The following is a 19638-nucleotide window of genomic DNA, read 5'->3' as shown; positions in this document are numbered from 1 at the left end:
TCGGAGCCGGCGGGAGGTTTCCAGCAGGCTGACCTCGGAAAGCCGCAGCGGCCGTTCTTGAGCGCTGGCTCCAGTTGTGCAGAACCTGGCAGGGTGGAAGGAAGCACCCCAGGGAGCTGCTGAAGGAGCAGGTACTAATGACCCGCTGCCTGCCTGCTGCGTCACGTGAGGCTCGGAGGCAGCAGTGGCTCCTGCGTGTCTGTCCCTGCGCAACAGCAGCGCTCAGACCTGCTCACCAGCTGAGGACAGTAGAGACAAAAACACGACACGAGCAGAAATACACGATTGATGACAGCACCTTGTGGGAGATGGGACAGATCCTGCCTGGGGAGGAGGCAGAGGCTGCAGAGAGGCGGGGTGAGGCGGTTTGTCCCGACTGAGGTACCAGCACAGATGACCGCAGTTTGCTCTCTGGCGGGACCCCCGTACAGACACACCAGCCCCAGCAACAGACAGAGGCACGTGCCATGGTTGAAAGGAGGAACTGAGGGAAGGAACGGGGACAAATTCGTAAAAAGAGCTGAGATGCAACTTGCTGTAAGTGTTTCAGTGTTAAACCCTCTAACCTTACACGTACCATCTGCCCCGGCTGACAGTGCTGTATCCCCGGGACGCTGCAGGCACAGCACATGTTACAGGGAAGCCAGGCGCTGAACCACCTGCACGTACCCCAGTGCGGTACATGGAGCAACCCACGGTCCGTGCCAGCTCTGAACACCCCATTGTACTGGTTTCGGGCTCAAAACCAGAAGAAACGCAGGAAGTGCTGGAGGCTGAACTGAAGTCTGACTTAAGAAAGCAAACAAAAATTCCTAACCCACAGGCCAATCCACGCCTGTTCTTGTGGCATCAGGCTTTTGACAGCAGTAGCTGGGTTCCAGTTCAGTTTCTGAACACTTTGATCTCTGTAGCAGAAAGTAATGCGACAGCAGGGATGTTCTTACCCTGTCACAGTGCAGAGTGAAACAACTGGCCCAAACTCCGCTTCGGGGTGATTTAAGCTGGCCTACCTTGGCGTACACTGACCAGGGCGCAGGAGCAGCGCTCACGCAGTGACGTTAATGCCCCTGAGCTGTAATGGTGGGGACCTAGAAGATGGGCTATGGCATAAGCGCTCCAGGGACAGTGGGTTCTCAGTGTTCAGCTGACTTTTCGAGAACATAAAAATACACACTTGAGCACACTGGAAGGATGTTACAACTGCCTGAACTCTTCCATTAGAAGATGTATTTGAAGCTTTACAAGTTCTCAAGGGTACAGTACATCTACCTACCTCTCACTGTACGCAGTCACTTTATTGCCTCGCATCTCTCCCTTGTCCCCCAAAGCTCTACAGAGGACACAATTATGTGGCTGATGACAGTCCAACGATTTTTTTCAGTCATGTCGGATCGCTGCAAGCGCAGGTGGGACATCCTCAACATGACAACATTCATCAGTCTTCAAAAACCTGTCTACAGTTCTGGACTGAGCGCAGGCAGGACATTCTCAGTGTAAGCGGCCAGCTGGTGTTGCTCTACTGCCTGTTATCTTTGGACACGTTGTGGGCCAGCCAGTTCACTTTGGTTTTCCAGCTCTCTCGCAGGGCTTCATTGAACTTTAGTCTGAAGTGCTTCAGTGCCTCCTCATCCGTTTTCCCAAGAGCGAGGGAATCCTGAAGGGAGGAGGCAGAAATCAGTGTGGCCTCACTGAAAGAGCAACTGAACAATTAACTGCTCAGCTAATAAGAGGTTTATGCACCAAGACGTCACTCCATTGAAAGGAGCACCGAGTAGCAAACGCGTAGCCATAGCTGGTTTTACTAGTTACTGTAGGTGCACGAGGTCTTTCATTCTGATAAGTACCTGCATCCTCCTCTTAGGTTGGGCGCAGGGCAACAGGAGGTGCTGCTGTGCTCCTGTACAAAGGTACTGCCTTTCAGTTGCCCAGGAGTAGGTGGCTGTAATGTCAGCTGGGAACAGGGAAGGATACACGACCAAAGAGCTCTGCCTCCTTCCCTGCAAGCTGCTTCTACAAGGTACCTACTACCTCTGTGATGAAGACTCTGAGGTTAGTCCCTGAGCAGCAGCAGCCTCTGGCTTTCCCGCTGTCCTGCACAGCAAGGCTGGATGTCGACGCCGGAGTTTTGTAGCTCCTTTGCTCCTAAGAACAAGCCCTTCCCCCTGACTGAGCTACAGGACAGGTACTGGTTTGATCCATATCTGGGCTATGCTTCTCTTACCTTTAGATACTGAATGTCCTTAGAGCAGCTGAGTTCTGGCAGACCAGCAGCTTTCATCAGTGCAAACAAGTGCAGGAAGAGAAGACCGTGGCGCCTCAGAATCATGTAGGCCTTTTCACAGTAGCCCCTGAATCTGTTCAGAAAGGAAGACGAGGCAAATGAATGACAACTGCAAGCTGTCCCGTTGCACAAAGCAGGTCCAGGTATTCGTCTGAACCCCGCTGCCTGCAGCGATGACTGCCAAGCTCTTTCACCTGCTAGCAGGTAGATAATTCGTGTATTTTTCGTCTGTATAGAGAGCTATAGGCTACAGATCATCGATGGAAATAAATTCTGAAAATTCAAAGCTTAAAGAGCTGAAGTCATGTTTAGCTGCTAACACTTACTTACCTTTCAAACTTCTCATTGTTGTTGGTTTTTCCTTGCTGGATGACGTGCACGAAGTCATAGGTTAAGATGAAAGGAACTCGTTCTCTATTAATACCAAATTTAGTCTTGAAGTTCCCCAAAAAGTGACCAAAATCAATATGGAACAGCTGAAAACAAGAAAGAAAGACAAAAACTGTTTCCAGAAGGGTGTCTGTTTCAGCTGATCAGTGCTGCCTTCTCATCACAGTTACTGAGTTCAAAACTCCAGCCACAGGACTGGGGGAGGGAGAAAATGACCCCTCCCAGGGCCCTCCCTTGGGAAAAGAGGCAATATTTACTTGCCACGGTATTCTCCAGGGTAATTAGATGTTAGAGAGGACAGGAGAGGTACGGACCTCTTCAGTAGAAGGTACAGCTGACGCAGCTGCTGGGTTTTGTAAAGCCTTGGTGTGTCACTAGTAGAAACGGAGCTAAGCCGCGTGTGGAAAGCGGTGGACCGGGGCTGAAGCTGCCACCAGCTCAGGTAGGGGGGTTGGGGTTCAAACGCCAAGCACAGCGCAGTGGTTGTGCCACCAGTGCAGCGGTGGCAGGAGGATCCTGTGCAGAAGCTCTGTGAGCTGGACAGACACAGGGCTGGCTGCAGCGCGGGGCGGCAGCTCCCCCAGCTGGATACAGGGCTGAGCCGGCTCGGCTCTGCCCGGCGGTTCTGTGCTGGGGGGCAGAGGCACCCCTAGACATGGGCTGCTGCCAGCCCTGTGACGCAGTGGCGCTGTCACCCCCAGAGCAAGGCCCTGCTGCGCTCCCCTGACCGTGACTGCCTGCTGCAGGGGAATGCGATGGAGGGCAGGGGGATGCTGCACAGAAATAGTGCAGGCAGTCGCACACACGGGGCAGGAGTCTCTAAACAGCAGCTGCCCATTTCTTACTCTGAAATATTAACTATCGGACCAGCAGGGGCCTGACTTCGCGCCATCTCGTGCAGGGCTGTTCTAAGCTTTGTAGAACACTTCAACAAGATCAGAGCTTAGACCGCTGCTCCACCAAACGTTTCTGATGTAGTCCAGAACACGGCCTGTCAACAAAGGGATTTTCTTCTTCTGAGTTTTGCCCTTTCTCTTCCTAACAGCACTGAGCAGATAGAGCCTCTGGAAGCTATTCTTGTGGAACAGTGATGTAAAGGAATCGGTACAGGTAGCGATGCAGAATTTAAACCATGCTGAGCCCTTCCATGCATTTAAAAAAAGAAACACCCCAAAACAAAACCACAACCGACATTTTTTTTTCTAGGCAAGACTATAAATACATCAGCTGAGGTAAGGAGGTAACTGAGGATCTTACCTAGCAACTGCAAGTGATTTGTGACCCTGCTGAAGCCAAGAGTCTTCAGACTCGTAAGCACAGAGCTTCAGTTTGCATCTGCAGACAGGTTTAGGTCCCAGAGGTATGACTCGCTCCACTGTGATTTCGAAGCGGGTATGAACAGCGGAGCTGATGCGTGCAGAACCGCAATTCACATTCTAGAACTGTATTTACCCTCTTAACGACAGAAGCTATTGGGAATACGTGTCCAGTCTGCCTCGTGGTGGGGAGGTGAGGTTCCTCCCCTAGCAGCAGGAGGGCAGGGGATGTACCTGTCCGTTGCTAAGTGCATTCACACCCCTCTTCACCTCGCCAGCAGCAGGGAAGCCCCGTACCTGTCCCGTTTCCCGGATCATGATGTTATCGCTGTGCCGGTCACCTATCCCCAGCACGTATGTTGCCACGCAGTACCCAGCGCAGGAAAGAGTGAACTCCTCTATCGCTTGGTCTAATGCGTCACTAAAGAGGGGAGGAAATAGAGAGTTTGACTTTCGACAGCAGTACTTCACTGGGAAAGCTGGGTTTTATGGCTCCCCCACGCAAGGAATGGCATGTGTGAATTCCTGGAGCGCTCTCCACAGCACAGCAGAGACAACTGTCTGGAACTGGGGAGGTCTGGATAAGGTGGTGTCTACAATCTCAAGAATGGTTTAGTAACTCATTTCTAGATCTCCACAGATCCAAAAGATTACAAGGAGTCCCAGAACGAGTCCTGGTGGTGCCCTGCTGCCTCAGGTGGTGCTGATGTCTTGCTGCTGTTTCCGTACCCACGAAAACCCAGAGCCACACACAGCTTTTGGGCTGCCTTTTTCACCTCTCAGGCATTACTCATTCAGCCCTTTTTCCAGCTGCCCCCACCCTGACTGTCTGTCTCTGGAGAAAGTAATGGGACCAGTGGAAATACCACGGTTTGGATCCAGCCTGTGCCCAGTGCTACCTTAAGGTATCAAAAGTGCTTGGAGGCAGCAACCCCGATGCCTCCAGTTCTGCTCAAGACCCACCGAGGTGCCCACGATGCCTTCTGCTGTGCCAGGCAGGGAAGCAGCCAGAGATTCTGTGGGACAGCTTGGATCTACTCAGAACCGAAAGCAAAAAACGGAGCAAAGCAGAAGAATTGTCTCTCGCTGAAAGGAAGCAGTGAAGCAGCGCTCGCTCAGCGCGAGGTCAGCCCACTCACCCCGGGTTCTTGGACTTCAGCCAGTTCAGCAGCGCATCCTTGTTGAAGGCTGCGGTGGCCACCATGTTGCTCTTGTTCAGCTGGATGTTGGCAATGGTGTCTGAATGCATGACTACTTCTATCAGTCCCGTCTTGTCTCCTGTGGAGAGGCAGCCATAAGGGGTCATCCTGCAGAGATGAAAGAAACCCTTCCACTGAAATCTTGCCCAAAACTGGGTTGTGTTGACTTTCAAGCTTTCCCTTGTCTGCCATATCTACTCCTCAGCACCAAAAACCTGACTAGCTGCTCAGACAATACTAGACAGACCTGCTGGGGACAAAATAATCTTGCAGAAAACATGGCCTCACCACGCATGATTTATCACTGCCATAGAACAACTGTGTGCTCGTCACTCACCTCAGGTCCAGGCCCTCCTGCTTCCACAGGATGTCCATCAACTGGATCATCTGCAGAGTCAGCATGTCCTGGCGAAGATCTGTGCCATGTTACAGAGGAAAAATGGCTCGTAAGTACCTCCCCTGCTCCCGTGCTCTTCCTCAGCCCCTGAAGAAGGCTGCTAGAGGGGCCTGGGCCATGTTTGTCACTTGCTAGGTCTGGCTTAGGAAGAACATCGGCACAGAGCAACGGCTGCTGGTGCAGAAATGGTGTAAAACCACCATACTAGATACTTCCGCTCAGACAGGATTATGCTAAGGGAGGTCCACGCTGCTTCGCTTGGCCAAAGCTCCTCCCACAGCAGTCAGTCCAGCACTTGGAAAACATCTGTCTGGACACAACAGTGAGCAGCAGCCGCTCCAACCCTACGAAGCACGGACTGCTGTAGCTCTTTCAGACCTCACATCACGTGTCTTCTTACTGTGCAGCGGTATCCAGCTACTGCTGGGCTAAATATAGAGGACGGTTTACTAGATCTCCAGATTACTGTCAAAACCACATTGGATGGCTCTCATTTGCACAACATCTTAACGGTCCATATTTGGGGCCACTCACCACAATGAATATTTAAGACTGATGGCTGTAAAAACATCTTTAAAGACTTACCGTCTCCATTTTTAAAAATAATACCCACTCCGCCTCCACCCATCTCTTCATTATTAAACACAATCCATAACGGTTTCATTTTGGAGTCCATAAAGGTGCACTGATCCACACTAGAGGAAACAAAAATATTTCCCTCAGTTTCCATCTGTTAACAACAGTGGCCATCTAAGCTGCAAATTCAACAGCTTCTATGAATGCTAAGGGAGCGGTGACTTCCACGAGAGGAGGACCTCAGGGTCAGGAGGAGCCTGGCTCTACTGCTGAGCTAAGAGAAGCAGCTATCTTCCTTACCAAACTTCAGCGAGGATAATGTTGGGGTTCAGGGGGGACTGGAGGTGGGAAAGTGCTTCAAGATAGGTTTCCTGCTTCATGCACACATGCATCATCTCCTTGGTTTGAGGCTTGGTGGCCTTCTGAGAACTCACTTTAACTAAGTCATTCAGAGCTTTCATCTTGTTGAGTGCTTCCCCCTGAAAAAAGGCAGGGAGGGAACATGGTTAACAAATAGGGAATTCCTGGAGAAATTCCTGGGCACATCTCAGACACAACTCTGTGTTCACTTCTGAATTAGGTACATTGCTCCTTGACAGATAATAGAGAAGTTTCAGAGCGTGGGTATTCCCTCCAGAGAGCAGGATTCCCTCCACACAACCCAACTGGACAGCAGCTGTGATCAGCTCCTACTTAACGGAAACTTCACCTCATCCAGCAGCAGCAGTGGCCTCTGAACCTTTCAAACCATTCCAGACACAGTGCAGTCTGGGACAGCTGCTGGTGAGTAAGAGATGAGCAAAGACACATGTGAAGGGGAACTCCAGGCTCTTAATAGGGTATGCCAAAACCAATACAGCCGTTAGGCGGCTGGTTTTGTATTACTGATGACAGCGAGTAGGAAGAGCCGTCAGCTGAGACCCAGCTCCAAGCGAGAGGGACATCAGCCTTACGGCTAAAAGCAATTTTTACCTGTTTCATCAAAACTTTCATATGGTGGGTGCTGCCTCTGCAGTATGCTTCCAGGATCAGGCCAAACCTCAAGGCAACTGCAGGAACATGCATTTCTGACCTAGGGGAAGAAGGGAGGTTAAAGCAGTTCCGACTCACTGCAGCGGGTGACTAATTCTCTCACTGGTGCCAGCACAAGGAGGTGGGGAGAGGAGAATGCAAAATATCAGCTGCTGTTTAGATTCTATGAACTCGGGAAGGAAAAAAAAAAATTCCACCCACCCCAGAAGGTGATGTAGAAAAAACTCTGTTTGAAGCAATGAGAGATCTTTCTGGATGACTCCATCACTAACCCCTCCTTGGAGGACATGACTTGAGGAGGAAGGACAGTTCAGAGCCTACGGCTCACAACTGGCAGGTGGCCAGGGATGTCCAAAGGAAATGTCAACTCAGGCATATATATACACACACACACATATATATATGAAGTCTGAAACAAAACCTAATCCAAACACCCCCACACCAACGAAAGAAAAAATTACAAAGATAACGTGTCCTATTGCCTTAATCCTTGTTCAGTCTCCCAAAGTAAAAAGCAGCAGTTCCCGGGTTGTGGCAGTCACAGCAAGGAAATCCCACCAATGCCCTGACGAAAGACACTAGCTAAAGGACAGCCAACAGCCTTCAGACAAACACCCTGCCATCGACACAGACAGACATCGCTCGCTCTCTTCACAGAGCAATGAGGAAACCAGTAAACACTGGTTTCACTGGATGACTGAGGAAAAACCTACGTTTGCTCTTTACCTCAGATGCCAGAAGAGGAAGTGGCCGATCTTGCGGTTGGATAAGGCCCTGTCCAGCAGGAACTTGGTTAATTCACAGTCTAAGTAGGATTCGTACTTCAGCACCTGGACAAGCTGTAGCAGGTATTGGAACAATTCATGATCTCTGTGGAGAGAAAGGAAAAATGAGCGACACCCTCATCTGTACTGCAACAAGCGTACTTGCAGGAACGGTGGAGATGAGACTGTCAGCCTTGTTCACAGTCCCCCTCAGCAGCCCCAAACAGAAATAGAAAGGGGCTCTGCCTATCCCTCGTGGATAACACTTACGTCAGCTTCTTTAACGAGTTGATAGCGAAGGAACCAACGTAACGGTCAGGAAAGCTAAAATCCAGCAGCTCCAAGGCATTCAGGACAGGCAGCTCTGGCCAGGTCTGAAGCAGGGAAATCATCTATAACAGAGGAAAAAAGGGAAAGAAAAGGAACAAGTTTTTCATGGCAGTGGATATACATCTAGAATTTTACTGATGGATGAGCAGCTCCTCTGTAGGGGGGGTCACTACAGAGAGATGCCTCAGAGCAAGTTTGCAGACACCAGGTCAAAGAAAGTCAGTCCAAACTTCCCAGCAAGGCTGACAGACGAGCCGTCCAAGTGCGCAGCAGGGTTACGTTTGCTGTACCACAATCAGCAGAACAGGCTCTTTCGGAAAAGCACTGTTCTGCTGCATAACACTGCAGACTAGAAAGGGATCCTGCGGTCCTGTCAAAGCTCTTGAAGTAAGGAGGGATGAGCAGCACAGACACCAACCCTAACTGACATTCTCAGCTAAAGAGATTCACTGACCCCCTGAGGTAGCTTGTGGTGGTATCCCACTATCAGTTAGGAATATCCAATCCAATCCAGAACCTATTTCCACCACAAATTAAACAGATTTTTTCTTCCTCCAGTTGCTACATGGAATAAACAAGACCTCGTGGGTCAGTCCTGAGCCTGGGACAGCACACTGAGCCAAACCTCAGCTCAGCTGGGTACCACTCAGCGTGTATTTGCAGTGACTGGATGAGAAGAGAAAATCTTCCCCAGCCTCTGTGATTCCAGGGCCACCACGAAACATCCCCTGCTAAGCCGGCCTCCCAAACACAGCACAGGGATGTGGATGCTGAAAGAGGGATCAAAAAGGGAGCCCTGGCTGCCAACCCCAGCATCCTCACCTGGGCCACATCTTCATGCTTGTTCCATTTGGTGATGATAAGCAGCTTTGCCAAAGCTTGTGGGTACAGGTCACGGATATCGTATCTCATCTTCCACACCAGGTCCTTCTCGTGCTCATATAGTTCTGTGTGGCTCCTCCGCTCCAGGATCTCCTTCAGTTGCAGCTTCTGCCCATGGGAATCACAGGAAAGAGCATACACAGGGCTCAGTCTCAACCCAGAGAAACCCTGTAGGACTGGGACATGACCCAGTTTGGCAGAAAAAAAAGCTGGTTGGGGGGCAAGGTGGAAATATATAACTTGATCTGTGAAACCAGGCTTGCACACAGCTGAAAAGCCAGAAGACTTACCTCCTCGGGATCTTCTGGTGCAGCACGGGGTTGTTCTCCATTCCTCCCCAACTCCAGCAGCTGAGACACAAATAAAGAGTGTGAGAAAGGCTCCTCAATGCCTCTGTACTTACAGCTCACCAGCACTTCAGGCCTTTATGCTGCATTAGAGATCAGTCACCTGCCCCCTCTGAAGAAGGGAATCACAACGCGCGCAGCCCAAGCGTCAGTGAAGTACTCAGCAGGACCCCCCTGCAGAGGTGCACCCTCCCAGCCACAGAGCCCCTGCCCCGGCAGCAGCAAACAGGAATGAAGGGGTGAGTCCTTCCCTGCCCCCCAGGGCACATCCACACAGTCCGTGAACAGGGGCTCCAGACTAACAGGAGCCGTTCCAGGCTTTAGAACCAGTGTGTGTGCGTTTGCCAAGCAGACAGCTCTGCCCAAGTCACCTTGGACACTAGCACAACCCCTTAAAGCTTCTGGGGAAGCATCATGGGGAGCATGCGTGCACGTCCCCGGCAGAGCAGATCTCCTCTCATTCCTGTAACAGGCACATTTCTTCTTCCGCTTTAAGCGTCTGACCAGTTGCAGTGACAGATGGAAAATCCCCACACCCCATGGTGTGTTATCACTCTGCGCTGAAAGGGAGGGAGCGGTCTACTTTCACTCATTTCCCCTTTTATTCCTCTTCCTTCCTACAGAGCCCAACGCTGCAGTTTAAAGGTGGCTCAGTTAAACCTGTTTTTTAAACAAATGCTCACCTATGAGAGCAGCTTTACCTCAGTAATTCACAGCTGGGAAAATTATTCACTTGAAGGTCCATTAGTTAAGAGAAAAACTCAAATTTTCAATCAACAATATGTATTAACTAGATTTGCTTGAACCCAGGGCAGCTGACAGTGACACTGTATGCTCCTGCACCAGCAAAGGCAGGGAATTTCTGTCCCTTCCGGAAGCAGTGTCCATGTCCCCACCTGCTCGAACGACGGGTAATACACGGGGTGCGAGGCAACGCTGGGGAAGCAGATGACCAAGGCTGCTGCACTTTCTGTGTTGGGGTTGCACTGTACTGTGCCCATGGGGTTCAGAAGTTCCCCTTTCTCATCTGAAAAGCAAAGTACATAAACCCATGAACCCAAATCTTCTGAGCACAGGCTGCTTCCAGCTCTGTCTGGACATTGCCAGGCCCTGAGCAGCTCACTTCATCTTCCTGACCTCTCACAAGCACAGTATACATGACAGCATCAACCTCTCACGTCATACTTGCAATGCCAAGCAAAACAAGGCCTTCATCCTCCAGGGCTCTAGATGCCATCACAATATAGAGCAGTGATCGTACTACGGCTCCTCCTCAACTACGGGACAGCAGTACAGGATGCAGGGGTCTCCCGTCCTGGTGAGGGAGGCCGAAGACACAAAACAACACAGTAGCTCTATGTCCTGACATACCTGGAAAGGAGGACCACATGTGCAAGCAGCACTCCCCTGTCTTCAGCTGGTCCTTATAGTCAAAGAGCATGACATTCACCCAGGCAATGGGGCAGTCCTGCAAAGCCAGGGAAGAAACTCACCCGGGTGTTATAACAGTGAAAGCCGGATGAAGAGAACAACTCACAAGAAATATCTCCGTGCAAACCAAAGCCCCCACAAAAGCCAGGAATCAGAAGTTACACGATCTTGGTCTTTTCCAAGCCTATGCAGAATGCCACGGGCAGGTGACCTCCCATTCAAGAGAATGCTGCCAGCCCTTCCCCAAAGACCTGCTGCAAGCACACCACCCCAGGCAGCCAGGCCGTGCACCGGGCTGTTAAATTCTCCTAAAATCAGAGTACAAAATGGCACCAAACACAGGTATTCGCCTGGGGTCTTTTGTTCAGTGCTGACTGGCACCAAACGCTCTCCACAAATGAGTCTTAAACTTTGTCGCCCAGTATTTCACATAGCTGAAAAGCTGGAGGAGAACCTTAATTTAGCATGACTTCAGAAAACTAGGCTCTGTATCTGATAATGGGATGAAGAGGCTTGGCTCCTTTGCACGATAATAAATGCTATCTATAGAAACCAAACTTCATGCTGCCAATCCCCCCCACACCCCCCAAAATAAAACCCAGACTCAGTCTGGAGGTGGGAGGCTCCAGCAAGTGACGTGACTGGGACACAGCCAAGAAAGGGAAGTCATCTGCCTGCTCTAACCCAGCACCCCACCAGGAGAGCAGACAGACATATTCCATGAGTGACCTAAGACTTCCTGCAGTCAGGGTCCCCAAATGGAACAGTTTACTTCATACAACGGTTTCAGCAACACCAGCGTCTCACTCGGCTGCTCAGAAAACACCGTGGCTTAAGCACTCGCTAGCACAGAAACTGGCCTGCAAAGAGGCTGCGAGGGAAAACTCTCACGAGATGCACCCACAAACAGTGTGGTATTTAAAAGTCACCACAGTGAGACATCTTGTTCCACCGAGACATTCTAGAGAATGTATTGGGCTTACCCCAAAGGTACCGACGGACTTGGTGGAGGTAGCAAGGTCAGCATTTCCCTCTAATGTTACAAAATTAATGACTTCCGAGCGGCCTCTCGCAAACCTTGCAGTGGATTTGGTTACACTAAGCATCTTCAGTAAAATCCCATTTGAGACATCGGCTTCACAGGGATCAGAGAGAGAAGCCAAACAAAGCACCACCACCAGCAATAACCTTTTCTAACAGAGCAAACGACATCAAACCACAGCGCAGAGCCTGCCAAAACGCAAGGCAAGATTTCTGGCGGATAAGGTCCAGTAAAGCAACGATTCAGCATTGTCAGAACAGAAATATCTCCGGCATGACTTAGAGAAACACTGAAAGGCAACCCTCTGGGTGACATTAATGCTCTGACTCACCCCAGTGAGTCTGCAAGCGAGCCTGTTTCTGCGGTAGTAAATTTAGTCCCACCTATCTGCTCTGGGCAGTCTGCGCAGGCAAACAACACGCGTGTAACTAACCTCCGAGTACTGCAAGCAAAAAGACCATTAATCAAAACCAAAAATGAGGGTGCAATGACTGTAACCAATCATTTTGAATGAGATCCGGGCACCTCACTCAGAGCTGCAGATGACCATGTGCAAAAATCCATTTCTGCAGTGCTCAGCTCCAGCAAATATTGTGATTTTATATTCAGAGCCCTCCAGAACGCATCCACCTTTCCCCAGTGCCAGAACACACGTGAACAAGATCCTCTTAACCACTTAGCTAACCAGGCTGGTGGTGTTTTGTTGAGATAGCAAGATTTCTTTCCGACTGCTTCAAAACTGAAAATTGTTCCAATGTGACCACAAAAATGCAGCCCGTGGATGAATCAGATATTCTGTTCAGCAAAAGCCAGCAGGGGTTGGAGGTGTGCTGGTCTTAAGCAAAAAATTGTTCCAATGTGACCACAAAAATGCAGCCCGTGGATGAATCAGATATTCTGTTCAGCAAAAGCCAGCAGGGGTTGGAGGTGTGCTGGTCTTAAGCAAAAAAAAAAAAAAAAACAAACCAAAAAAACCAAGAAAAAGGTTGATCCTGGTCCTGGCCTCAAAATGGTTCCAGTCTGAAGTCTCCAGCCGAGAAACTGGTCCACACAAGCAGGACACAGGGGCTGCCTGTTGCTGCCCAGACGTCAGTGCACTGAGACCCTGAGAAGCCTATTGATGCCAACACAACAAAGCTCAGAGAAGCTCCCAGCAGAGAAAAGGAGCCGGCAGCACCAAGACTGAAATCTGTGATCACATTCCTCAGTCCCTCATTTCTCTGCGCTCTAGTTAAGACAGCACAGCTAATCCTCTCTTTAAAGCAGGTAACAGTAGTTTTGTGACTGCAGAAACAATAATTTGCAGAGGAACAAATGCATTCGTTGCTCAAAGAAAACTCTTTGCATGCAAAGAGCTAGAGGCATCACGCTGAAGTTACAACACCGCGAAAGCAGAAGTTCAGTTACGGGCTGCACTTAGATCTGCTTCTAGTTACCGAATTATTAATGGGCTAGAAGTGAGGAAAGTGAGAACTACATCTCTGATTCAGAAGCTCAGAACAAGAGCTTCCAAGGTGATTTAACACTTTCTATCCTCAGTTTGCAGCATCTGAACAGTAACTTTGATGATTCTGCGCTTTCATTTTACCCCACCCAGAGCTTTGCTGTAACCAGTGTTTACATTCCTCATTTTCTTCCTCCTTCTTCGCTGTTAAGTTGCTCCAGGGAGGGCTTGCATGAAAGGCCTTACTAGAAAGAAGATGCAACGCAGAAGAGGTTTAACCTCAACTACAAAACAAGGAAGTTGCAGAACAGCAAAACAGAGACGCTAACACAAATGATTCCTCTCTATGTGCATTCAGGTGCCGGGTATGTTTCTTAACGGTCTTTCTGGACAAGAAATTATGTTTAAACAACCTCTCCTGAGGCAGCCACTCCTCAGTTTCCTGTTCAGGAAGTTACTGGCCATCGTTCAGTAAGCACTTTTATTAATAAACTCTCCTGAAAGCACAGGGCGTTCGGTTCGGAACGGTCTCCTGTGCCCTCCAGCACTGGCAGGCGCCCCTCAGCCCCACGCTGGCTTTACTTACAGCTTTCTTGGACTTCTTTTTGGTGGAGCGTGCCTTCTTCGCCTTCTCGATGACGGCATAGAGAGCGAAGCAGAGCCGCGCCATACGGGGAAGATCGCAGATGTTAATGTCAAAATCCAGCCTCTGCTTCCACACTGGCTCTGAGCACACATTCACTTCAGAGCTTGACACTGTCTTGCACAGCATCTCGTTGCCATGGAAGAGACCTGCTTGCACCACCAGCTGCGGGAAGGAGAAACACGGGAATACCGTGAATCCACAGGGACTTGACTTGTGTGCTGAAGAGGACTGAGAGCATCCACTCCCCTGAGCAGGATGCCCTACTCCTGTCTCTCTCCCAGTTCATTGGGACATTTCAGTTCGTTGATCGTCCTCTTTACTCAAACTTCAGCCAACCTTACCCCAACTTTACCTCTTGTTAGAGTACTGCTGGCTAGTCTGAACCAGCGGAGTGCTCCCTAGGAGAAGCTCCCGGCAAACGATGGGGCACAGGGCAGAAGCAGTAACTATTTCATTGCCTGTTTCTTATAAAGCCCCGCCCTGCAGAACAGCTGTATATGTGATATATTCTTGTCCTGTTTCCCTGCTTTCCCAAAGGGCAGCCATCCCCCTTCTCATTCACCTGCTCCCCCTTCAAGGCAAACACCTTGCAAATCCCGGGGCTTTGCTGCATCATGCTTTCTGACTTAGCTTTACCAGTCACCACCGCTCCCATCATTCTCTCTTCTCAGACCTGAATTTCCCCTCCTCCGCTTTTTGCGGGCTTCCCTGCCGCTCCGCACCACTGCCAAGCGGTGTTACCAGAGGGCAGCAGCTCTGTTTGCTGCTCAGAAGCTGCTGCAGGGGAGTGTTTCTAAGAACACACGCTGGGCTGCTGGCTAGCAAGTTCCCTTCCCCTTCCTGTTGTGCTGCAGTTCAGAAACTGCCCAAAGGCTGAATGAAGCATAACGGAGGATCACGTGAGATCGAGCTGTCAGCCCCTACACTCCTCACCGCACATCAAGACAGATGCGACTAGGAAAGCCAAAACACAAAACCAAAACCCCAAAGTGAGTCAGTGCCTACCTTCATCCTCTCATCCGCATTGACCTTGCTGCCTTGCACCAGCTCAATGTAGAAAGGCTGCTCCAAGGACCAGAGAGAACCATAGTTTGGCTAGAAAGAGAAGAGGATTCTGATCAGAAATAAATGCAAGTGCCAGTGCCAGACCTCATCTCTCATCACATGCTCTTTGCTCCAGCAGAAGAGCATTGCACTGCGCACAGCCTGTGACAACCAGGGAAGGTATGGAGGGCACTGGGAGGCTGACTGGAAATCCCCGTATCTTAGAACCTGTCCTGAGAGAGACAGGGAGAACCAGCCGCTGTTCCCAAACGAGACCAGCATCTCCGTCAACAGATGAGCTGAGGGTGACCCCACTGGGTCCCTGTCCCCTTTTACCTTCTTCTTAGGGAGCGGGGGAGGCTTGGCAGCAGCCTTGGGGGGGCTGGCAATACAGCTGCTTTGCTCATCTCTCATGGCAATGATAGTGGAGGAGTGCACCATGGTCAGGTGGGGCGTCAGGCCTCGGTGCAGGCAGCTGCGAATGTACTGCAAAGAGAGGACAGAAGCAGCACGGGTCAAACGCAGCCAGGCAGGCAAGAGTGGTCAAGCACATCAGAACCAGCTGAAGTGGAAACAGGGAAGGAGTACGGAAAGGACACAGCAACAAGCACAGTTCAGTTTTAACGTATCTCCTCTTGCTGCAACTCACTGGACTCACGTTGCCAGAACTGAGAGTATGAAGTGCCTTTTAGAGCTGGCATTTCATCAACTGGCTCGAATGGCTGCATTAAGGGAAAACACTGAGAAGGATTCAGCACTGCCCACAGCAGTTTGCCCTGCCAGGGGAACACAGGGTACAGGATCACTTCGCCAGCTTTCCGGAAGAGATGCCCCCGGCCCACCATGCAAACAGGACCATGGTCTATAAATGCATTGAACCAGCACTTGGTATGCAGGGACGGGCTTACATTGCTAACCCCCCAAACCGTAAGGATCTGTTGGGTCACCAGAGGTATCCCTTGCCCCACGTAGCATGTGGGTCCTGCCACTGGCATGTTGCACTCCTGAAACAGCATTTTCTCCTTGACAGAGGATAACAAATCTCAATCCACCCTCCCAGCAAGAAGAGGCCATATGGGAAGAGGCTTATTGATACAGCAAGACACAAGGCTCACCTGGAACTGGTACAGGGGGTAGTTCCCATAGAGGTATTCACATTTCCCATTCACCTGCAGGGTGTAGTCCTCTGGGTTCTCCAGTGTCTCGTGGCGGAAGACGGTAGCCTGCTTCTTAATAGCGTAGCTCATTAACGTGATGGGGAACTCCTTTGGGGAGATCTGGAAAGTGAAGCTCTCCTGCAATCCCAACAACACAGCACACAGTCAAACGCCAGCAAAGGCCTGAAACCGGCACAAGGAGCAGCAGTAGCTCAGCGGGTAGGTAACAACATTCCTGTTGCTGACAGTAAAGAGAAGGACAGGAAGGCAGAATTACCCCACACACACGTTAGCAGGTAAGTACAGATTTTTGCCAAACCAGGCAGCAGCGCAGCAGCAAGGCTGAAAATCCAGAACTTCAAGCCCAGTTCAAGCAGAATCACCACTTCATTTGGTTGCTAGTCATTAAAAATCTTGCCCCTGACATTCCACCAGCAAGACAAAAAGTCACCGTGCTGAAATCCACTGCTCTGGAAGGCCCTTCTCCCATGGAGTGGCTCCTGCTCCATGTCCAGGCACAACATGCAAAAATAACATTAACCAAGGGTAGCAGACAAGAACGGGGGCCCACGGGCAACACAGACTGACGCCGGCCAGCGGTGTATGCTGAGCACGAGCTGAGCAGACTCTTGGGCTTCAAAAAGAAAGGCACGTCTTGGATTCTTGTGCTCATCTTCTACCCAAAACCAAAAGGTTTTCCACCACATGTACCTGCAGCAACCTCAGCTACCAGCTAACCAGTACACCCAACGCGTGTCCAGAAGGGGAACAGCTCCCTTGGTTGGAGGCTCAGAGTCTCCCTCCCAACCATCTCCACAGGCAAAGGAATCTCGAGAATGAAGATGAACACCAAACACATGGAAGCACTGCCGACACACACATTATTCTGTCTCCAAACGCCCAAAGATTCCCAAACGGAAAGCGCAAACCAGCTAAACACTGTCACAGAAAAGTTTGTGCTTTACCCCGCCAGACTGAAACTTGATGTTGACAAAAATGTTCTTGGAGGGCGTGTGTAGAGAGCCAACCCCAAAGCCTTTGGCCGTGGGCTCCAGCTGCAAGGGGAAGTTGTACTCCATCCAAGCTGCCCAGCTGAGCTGCTGCCGCTTCGCTGCTCTCTCCTCACAGAACTGGCACATTTTGGTGCGGAAATCATTCACCTCTGGATCCTGCACAGAGTCAAACTCATGCAAACCTAAGTGGAGAGAAAGGCAAAATAAGCATCTGCATCCAATAGGAGAAACAAGCCTCTGATAACTGAGTGTCTGTGAAAAAAATCTTCCTAAACACATGCTCATGTTTGGCCCAAATGAGAAGAGTCAGCCAACCTACTAGCAATTGCTTATTTACTACGTACAATTGCACCAACTCAATTACTATAGCCCTCTGCCAGCAGGAAAGGTCACCCTTCTTGGGTCTGCACGCAGACTGCTCTCTTACAGACCCACCAGAGCCCAAACCTGCTGATTTCATCAGGATGATGATAAGCAGGACTCCATCTATTCCATGATGGAGCTATTCCATACCTAGCAAGCTGTCTGGGACGGAAGCACGTTTCACCCACAGCTAACAGCCTGACACACGTGTGGAGAGACCAGTGATGAGGGAACTGACCTTTTCCAATGAGCAAGCTGATTTGGGAGTTAATAACCTTCTTGACTCTATCTCCTTCTCGAGCCACGAGCCGCAGTACCGGTAGGAAGGGCTGGATGTCACAAAGCCGCCGTTGCTCGTCCTCCAGCTCTTGCTGTTCTGCTGTCTGATTGATGCAGGTGAAGACATAGGCCTCGGGGTCGCTGAGCATATGGTACAGCGGCTCATACTGCGCATGCTTCCACACCACCTGGGCCAGACCAACAGCAGGGTGAAACTACCACTGCACTGCCAGAACCTCGTCCCCCTCCTACTGCCACCCCACAACCTCTGCTGTCCTCAGAGACACCATTTAGCAAAGGCAATGCACAACCAAACCTCCTCATAGCACTCCTGGACCTGCAGTCCCAAGCTGCTTCTCACACAATCCACGAGCCCTACATGGCCGACTCAAATCTGCCCTTGCTCCACAATCACCCTAGTTCTCACCCCAGGGCTGGATAAGTCCCTAGAGAGTTCAGCCTGACACCACTGGCACCACCAGCAGCACCCTGTTGCTGGCAGTCTCAGTGGCTAGACGTGGGTTTAGTGGCTTGCTAAGGCTGTCACAGAGGAAGGGCTCTCACGGTGAGTCACAAGGAACTGTCCCAGACAAATACAGAAGAAACCAAACTTGCACTGAGTAAAGTCCCAACACTTTTTCCCAGACGCTCTTTAAGACCAGACTCCTCATTCCAGGAGACTGCAGGTAAGACTGTGCAATGAGGCTGTTACCTGCTTGATGGTGCCCAAGCTGGCACTGCAGGACACAGAGAGGTTTAAGTATATGCCTGTGGGCAGCAGAAAGTCCACCTGGATGTTTTGGTTTTCCCCCTTGGACCAGAATTCCGTAGGGCAGTAAATGCCTGGGGGCATCCTGCTCACTTCTTAGCTACCACCTGCAAGGAAAGGGAAAAAATGTCTGTGGCTGTTAACTACATAATATCTCCTTAGATCTGTGCTGGGCTCTGTATAAAGTTAGTGTGCAAGTGAATCTGAAGAAAGGCAGGTGAGCACATCCTCAGAGCTCTGGAAAATCAGCACCTTAGTCAAACTGCCAGTCTGGTGTCTTTAAGCCACAGAGGTGTTCTGGTTACCACATCTGCTTCTCTCTCAATACAACCCTTAACACCTACATCTGCATTTGACAAAGAAATTAAAGAATTATCTTCACTTGAGAACAAAAGGCACTTGTCCCAGTAGCTCATCTATGACCAAGCAGCCAAGAGAAAAGACGAGTCCCTACCCCGGCTTTGGAAGGCAATCCTCAAGCCACATGCTCCAAGCTCCACTTTGTTTTTCCAGAGCTCAGTTCCAGTCTGCAAGAGGGAAAAAGAACTGTTGCTGGTCCTGAATGCTCACTGCATTTTTATACACACAAACAAATACTCCTCCTCTGTACAAGCCCCTCTACAAGTACAGGAAAAATGAGATCTAAGCCTGAGGCAATCAAAATAGGTTTGTTAATTCCATCTGCATCCTTCAGTTTGGCAGGGCTCTGCAATTCATTTTCAGTACATCCAAAGAACACAAAGAAGAGAAAAAGAATCTGAACACTCTCAGGTACAAACTGCTGTTTTCAAAAACAGGGTAAGCACACACATGAACAGCAAAAACGAAAGACATTCACCAGAAGCCTGTTGCACGCTTTCTTTCTTAAAGACACATAATTCCAAAGTCAGAGAAACTCTCACGTTCCATCCATTCACCCACAAGCAAAATACTATA

The 19638-nt window shown here is 50.2% G+C and overlaps 1 protein-coding gene across 1 annotated transcript; it reads right to left on the bottom strand.

Moving 5' to 3' along the window:
- Positions 1 to 1464: 1464 nt before the first annotated feature.
- On the bottom strand, positions 1465 to 19233 carry PIK3CD (phosphatidylinositol-4,5-bisphosphate 3-kinase, catalytic subunit delta). The gene is made up of 23 exons (XM_010138544.1): positions 19157 to 19233; positions 18646 to 18809; positions 17893 to 18121; positions 17244 to 17473; positions 16237 to 16416; positions 15458 to 15607; positions 15083 to 15172; positions 14018 to 14239; positions 10886 to 10982; positions 10411 to 10541; positions 9458 to 9517; positions 9108 to 9275; positions 8226 to 8347; positions 7918 to 8061; positions 7132 to 7231; positions 6460 to 6638; positions 6169 to 6278; positions 5524 to 5602; positions 5127 to 5294; positions 4285 to 4408; positions 2612 to 2757; positions 2222 to 2354; positions 1465 to 1654 (listed from the first exon to the last, which is right to left on the bottom strand). The coding sequence occupies exons 2-23, from the start codon at positions 18784 to 18786 to the stop codon at positions 1517 to 1519; spliced, it is 3141 nt and encodes a 1046-aa protein (XP_010136846.1). The 5' UTR covers positions 18787 to 18809; positions 19157 to 19233; the 3' UTR covers positions 1465 to 1516.
- Between the last annotated feature and the right edge of the window lie 405 nt (positions 19234 to 19638).

This window comes from Buceros rhinoceros, unplaced genomic scaffold (genome assembly GCF_000710305.1).
Source record: "Buceros rhinoceros silvestris isolate BGI_N320 unplaced genomic scaffold, ASM71030v1 scaffold20226, whole genome shotgun sequence".
Lineage (NCBI taxonomy): Eukaryota > Metazoa > Chordata > Aves > Bucerotiformes > Bucerotidae > Buceros > Buceros rhinoceros.
The sequence above is the reverse complement of the archived record's forward strand: the minus strand, read 5'-3'. Positions and strand labels throughout refer to the sequence as shown.

Excerpts from the sequence above, each read along its gene's own strand:
- PIK3CD (XM_010138544.1), bottom strand. The coding sequence starts at position 18,786 with ATGCCCCCAGGCATTTACTGCCCTACGGAATTCTGGTCCAAGGGGGAA. Across the intron at positions 10,542-10,885 it reads CATGTGGTCCTCCTTTCCAG|ATGAGAAAGGGGAACTTCTG; the intron begins GTATGTCAGGAC and ends TTTGCTTTTCAG. Across the intron at positions 1,655-2,221 it reads AGGACATTCAGTATCTAAAG|GATTCCCTCGCTCTTGGGAA; the intron begins GTAAGAGAAGCA and ends TCCTCCCTTCAG.